The following is a 5,093-nucleotide window of genomic DNA, read 5'->3' on the forward strand; positions in this document are numbered from 1 at the left end:
TATCTATACAACTCATATATAAATAGAATTATTTACCACCAAATTTAATGAATAATCATTTTCACTAATATTTTTCCAATAATTGGTACCAAATGCAACACTACTGAAAACCCTGGATTAGCGACTACGTACCGACGAGATGCCGACAATATTAATTTCCATGAAAAAATAGTTGAAGGTGTTCTACGCATTACCTAAATCTACAAAAACTATGAGGGCAATAGTTGTTGAATGAGAGTGGTGGAAAAAGACGGTTGGCCTTTTCCTCCTTTTTTTTTCTTTTTAAATTAATGGCTTACATGACAAAGGATATAGTGTCAGCCATTTGATTGACACTCTCCTATTGGCCCAATAAATTTACGATTCTATCCTGTTTAAAAATTACGATTTTGCCATCCGTTCAATATTTTGTTTTTACCCCTGCTTAAAAATAAATTTACGCTTTTGCTCCAAGCTAAAAACTCCAATTTCGCCATTGGTTGAAAATTTGCCTCGTTTAAATTTACAGTTTTGTCATTAGTTTTTTTCTCTCAGCCAAGTTACGAATTTGCCCTCAACTTAAATTTACATTTTCTCTATCGTTTTTGTTTGTTTTCCTGGATAAATTACAATTTTGCCCCCAGTATAGAATTACAATCATGTCATCTCATTGTTTTAGTTTTTTTAAACTGTGGTAGTGTTTTGTTTTAACTGGTTGACTCGGTGTAATTATTATTCGTGTCAGGCGGCTGCCTGACACACGCTCATTTGTCCTAAAAAATTATAATATTTCCCCCAATTTAAAATTTAGTTTTTCCATCTTTTTTTAGCAAAAATTTGATAATGGTTGACTCGACGCAATTTTTTTAAGATCGTGTTATAGGTAATATGTACAAGTAACAAAAACACACAAGAGAGAAAAAAAATCGGCTTTGAGCCCCACAACGCGTGCGCGGGGCAAACACTAGTTACCCATAAAATACCAACCAAAAACCAATAATGACCGAGTACCAACGAAAAACGACAAAAGTCATTTTCATAAGGAAAATAGCCAGGAGTTTCCAACGCATTTTCTATAAAAACTTTGTTTTTTTAATATCTTATATTAAAATGTTCATGAAAAAATTGTTGGAAATTTCCTATGCCGTGTTCACGTAAACCTTGTTTTCTAATGTGTTAAATTAATCTTTTGTGTGGGTGATTTTCTTAAATAAAAGCATTTGCATGCAACATCATATTAAATTAACCTTAATATTAAAAAAAGAAAAAGGGAATACATATGTTTGAAGCACCTTAATCATAATTTTTTTAATATATTATTAATAAATATACATCGATAACTCTTCATTATGAAGCAACTTAATCATAATTTGTTTAATATATTACTAATAAAACTCTTCATTAATCTAAAAGACCATATTTTAGTATGAAAAATAAGAAAAACAGTGTTAATTACTTAGTGTATAAGATAGAATTTGTATTATAGTATCATTTTATATGTTGAAACTTGAAACTTTTGTGATACGTAATGAAATTTAGATTATACGAGGAGACTTGACTATTCCAAGTCTTGCACAAAGCTTCAATATTTATATAACTCTTGTTTTCCATGGCAATCAAAGAAAACCTACTTCACTAAAGCCTTCCTTTCTTCTATCAAAGCTTATAGACTCGCGGTATCAAGTAAGATTCAGTAATAGATTTAGTGGGTGTGTGAGTTTGTCTTCTATGGCGGATATTGATCATGAGTTGACTCGGTCGGGAGCTATGATCGGATCCAACGACGACCTTTTACTTGAAATCCTACGTTGGCTCCCTGTTGTTTCCATCCTTCGATTCAAATCCGTATCCAAACACTGGCGGTCACTGTTAAATCACCATCATTTCAGTCACCTCTATCGCAGCACTTCGCGCTCTCCTGGTCTTTTTGTCCGCGATTTCTATATTCCGTATGATGTTGAAAACCAAACTACTCGTTTTCGCGGTCTTGATTTCCATCCGGATCACCTTCGTATTAAAATTGTGCAGTCTTGTAATGGATTACTACTTTGCTGTAGTGATCGAGGACACAAAGGAGCTCGTGCTTACTATGTGTTTAATCCGATAACCAAGGAGTGTGCGATCATCCCCCCGATAATCGGGGGTCTGGATGTTGTGACACGTATCCGTTTTATGGGTTTGGCGTTTCATCAAACAGATTGTGTTCATTACAAAGTTATTTGTATTCATCGTGAAAAAGAATTTGAGCAACGGTTACAGTTACAAATCTACTCCTCTAAAACGGGTAAGTGGAAGAAGACAACAAACGAATCCTTCTGGGTATCGTATTACTCACCTTTCAGTGGCGGTGTGTATTGGAATCGAGCGTTTCACTGGGCTCCATCTTATACCCGTCCGAATTACTTAAAGCTAGATAATGAAAAGTTGTTGGGGTTGCCATTGCCATCACCGTTGCCCGCAAGGGTGCGATCTTTTGGTGGTTACCATGATGGAGTGAGGCCCCTTTACTTTGGGGAATCTAGAGGTCATCTACATTTGGTGGACGCTGAAAACTATTTACACTTGAACGTGTATGAGATGTTGAGTGATCATTCGGGATGGTTTGTCAAGTATCAGGTGGAGCTTGATGATCTTGAGGTCACTTATCCGGATATAATTCATGTGCTCCAACAAGAGTCTAGACCTCATTACTACAAGTTCGAAATCTTGGATGTTGTTAGAGGTGAAAACGAAGAAGAAGTAGATGACACATTCATGGTGATCAAAGTTTCGAAAAAGATCATTTGGTATAGTATTTTGGACAAGAGTTTCAAGCAATTATTCGATCTCACCAACACGTTACATCAAAGTATAGGACCATGGGATGTTCATCGTTATACAGGCTCCACAACTTCTTTCTAAAAGTTCTTTGTTTTTATTTTTGTTTTTTTTTTTTGTTTTTTTTTTGTTTTTTTTTTTTTTTTGTATTTGTTGATCAATAATGTAAAATTTATGAACATACAAAAACGTTTTAACATTTAAGCCACTATTTATTTTCAGAGCATCACCAATAGTTATTTTTTTTCTTGTGAGGGTGATGTGACATTTATATCCATTTTTACTAAATGCGGGTTGTGTTTGTGGATTCATTTTTTTATCTTGCATTCTTGTGTACATACAGCAAAAATGGAAGAAAGTGGCAGAGGGTGGGCAAAGGGGGTTGGGTGTCTTTATCTCTCTCTATATATAAGGTGGTGATGATATGTTAATGTTTTTGTGTGATTTTGAGTTTTCTTATCGGATAGATTTTGAGTGTTTTTAAAGAATGAATTTTTTTTTTCCTCTGATATGGAAGCTAACTAGACATATTTTAGCATTTTTTAGTTCTTTTATTGTGGATGGTTTCAAGAATGTTTGGATCAAGCTTTCAAGGATTTTGAAGTACAAACTTTTAGAACTCCAAATAAGTATTTTTGGATCAAGCTTTCACTCAGTGTTTTAAATACCGGTATAAACCAGTCAGTTATACCAGTTAAACCAGATATCGGACACGGGTCTAGTAGGATAAAAGCCAGTAAAACCAGAATACGGTATGTCTTATGTACCGGCGGTAAATCCGGTTTTACCAGTTCAAACCGTTGAACCGATTTGCATTATCTTGGAATTTGATTTTTTTAATTTTAATACAAATACGAAATTAAGGTAATATTGACCTTCCATACTTCTGGCAATTAATCTAGCACCTTTCATTCCAGTATTCCATCACCGCTGAAACTGTTTTCCACATCGTATAATGCAATATTGCTTATAAGAAATTAAAATGCTTTTAAAATGCTTAATATTTTACCATAAAATAGTTTTTTTTTTAAATAAAACTATGACCAGTTACATAAATCCTAATGGAGATTTGATTGTTTTTTTGAGATGGGTTTGTATTTTATGGAATTATAGGGTTAACTGGTAACCCGGTTCAATCGTCTGGTACAACCCAATTCAACCGATTAGACCTTTTTTAGAGCCCAATTCGGTATGATTTAAAAAACCGGTGTTTAAAACATTGCTTTCACTTGTCAACACTATGAGTTATGCGAACCTTAATGTAGGGTGGGCATTACCGCTAGCTAACACATGAAGTTATCATTTCATAGCTTGAAACTGTCCTGTCACGCTCAATACATTACACATATCCAACAACCTTATAATCCTAGGAATGACATTGAAATCAAAGACAGTGCAGTGCATATATGCTACTCACTATATACAATCGTTCCAAAGAAAAAAAACCTTGTTCTAATTCCTCTTTCCACAACGATTGTCATGGAAAACAATAAATAGAAATGCATTTGGTACTTTATTTTTGAACCAATAAGAACCAAACAACACCCAACAATAATTACCTTAAATTACCTTGGCTACTTCAACCCCTGAATTGTGCTCTGACTTTTGACCCAACCAAACCTAAATATGGTAACTCACTGCCTAGTAACCGATCACAAACAACACAACAAAACCTTCTACAAAGAGATTGTGTGTTCTTCTAGCTATGGTAACCCACTGCCTAGTAATCGGATCACAAACATAGTAAATTTGAGGTCCCAATGAACAACATAAAATCAAACTTTAAACTTGATAGTAACTTTTTGGACGGATTATGTCAAAAACATCTTCAAATTTACGATTGCAAACACTTTTAAACCAAAAAAAACTGATTTCAGTGAACATCCATAAGGTATTTCAACTTTAAGGTTAGCTAGTGCTAGCAAACACTTTTGAAATTTAGGGTATTATGTAAACCTAGAAAGTATTTCAAATTTAGAGTTCAAAGGTGGTGTGAGAGATGAAAATGGTGGTACGAGAGACGAGCGGGAGCAGATGAGATTGTCTGGCGGTGACAATTTTTAGGGTTAGAGAAATCTGCAAGTACTCAAATCAATCTCCCAACTACATAAGAGAATGTATGAACAAGAAACAAGAACAGCTGAAGATCAAAGGACGTGACAAGCCAAAGCTTAGAAAGGAAATTGAAAAAATCATAGATGAATGGATTGCTGCAAGGAATCTGTACAAGACAATGTACAAGGAATGCAGCAAGCCCATATCTCACAAGAAGCAACTGAAAGCTGGATACCTCTATC

The 5,093-nt window shown here is 34.5% G+C and overlaps 1 protein-coding gene across 1 annotated transcript; it reads left to right on the forward strand.

The window, feature by feature from the left end:
• Positions 1 to 1,707: 1,707 nt before the first annotated feature.
• On the forward strand, positions 1,708 to 2,880 carry LOC110919475 (F-box protein At5g07610). Its single transcript, XM_022163742.1, has one exon. The coding sequence runs from the start codon at positions 1,708 to 1,710 to the stop codon at positions 2,878 to 2,880; it is 1,173 nt and encodes a 390-aa protein (XP_022019434.1).
• The last annotated feature ends 2,213 nt before the right edge of the window (positions 2,881 to 5,093 follow it).

Source organism: Helianthus annuus, chromosome 16, assembly GCF_002127325.2.
Source record: "Helianthus annuus cultivar XRQ/B chromosome 16, HanXRQr2.0-SUNRISE, whole genome shotgun sequence".
In the NCBI taxonomy this organism is placed as follows: Eukaryota; Viridiplantae; Streptophyta; class Magnoliopsida; order Asterales; family Asteraceae; genus Helianthus; species Helianthus annuus.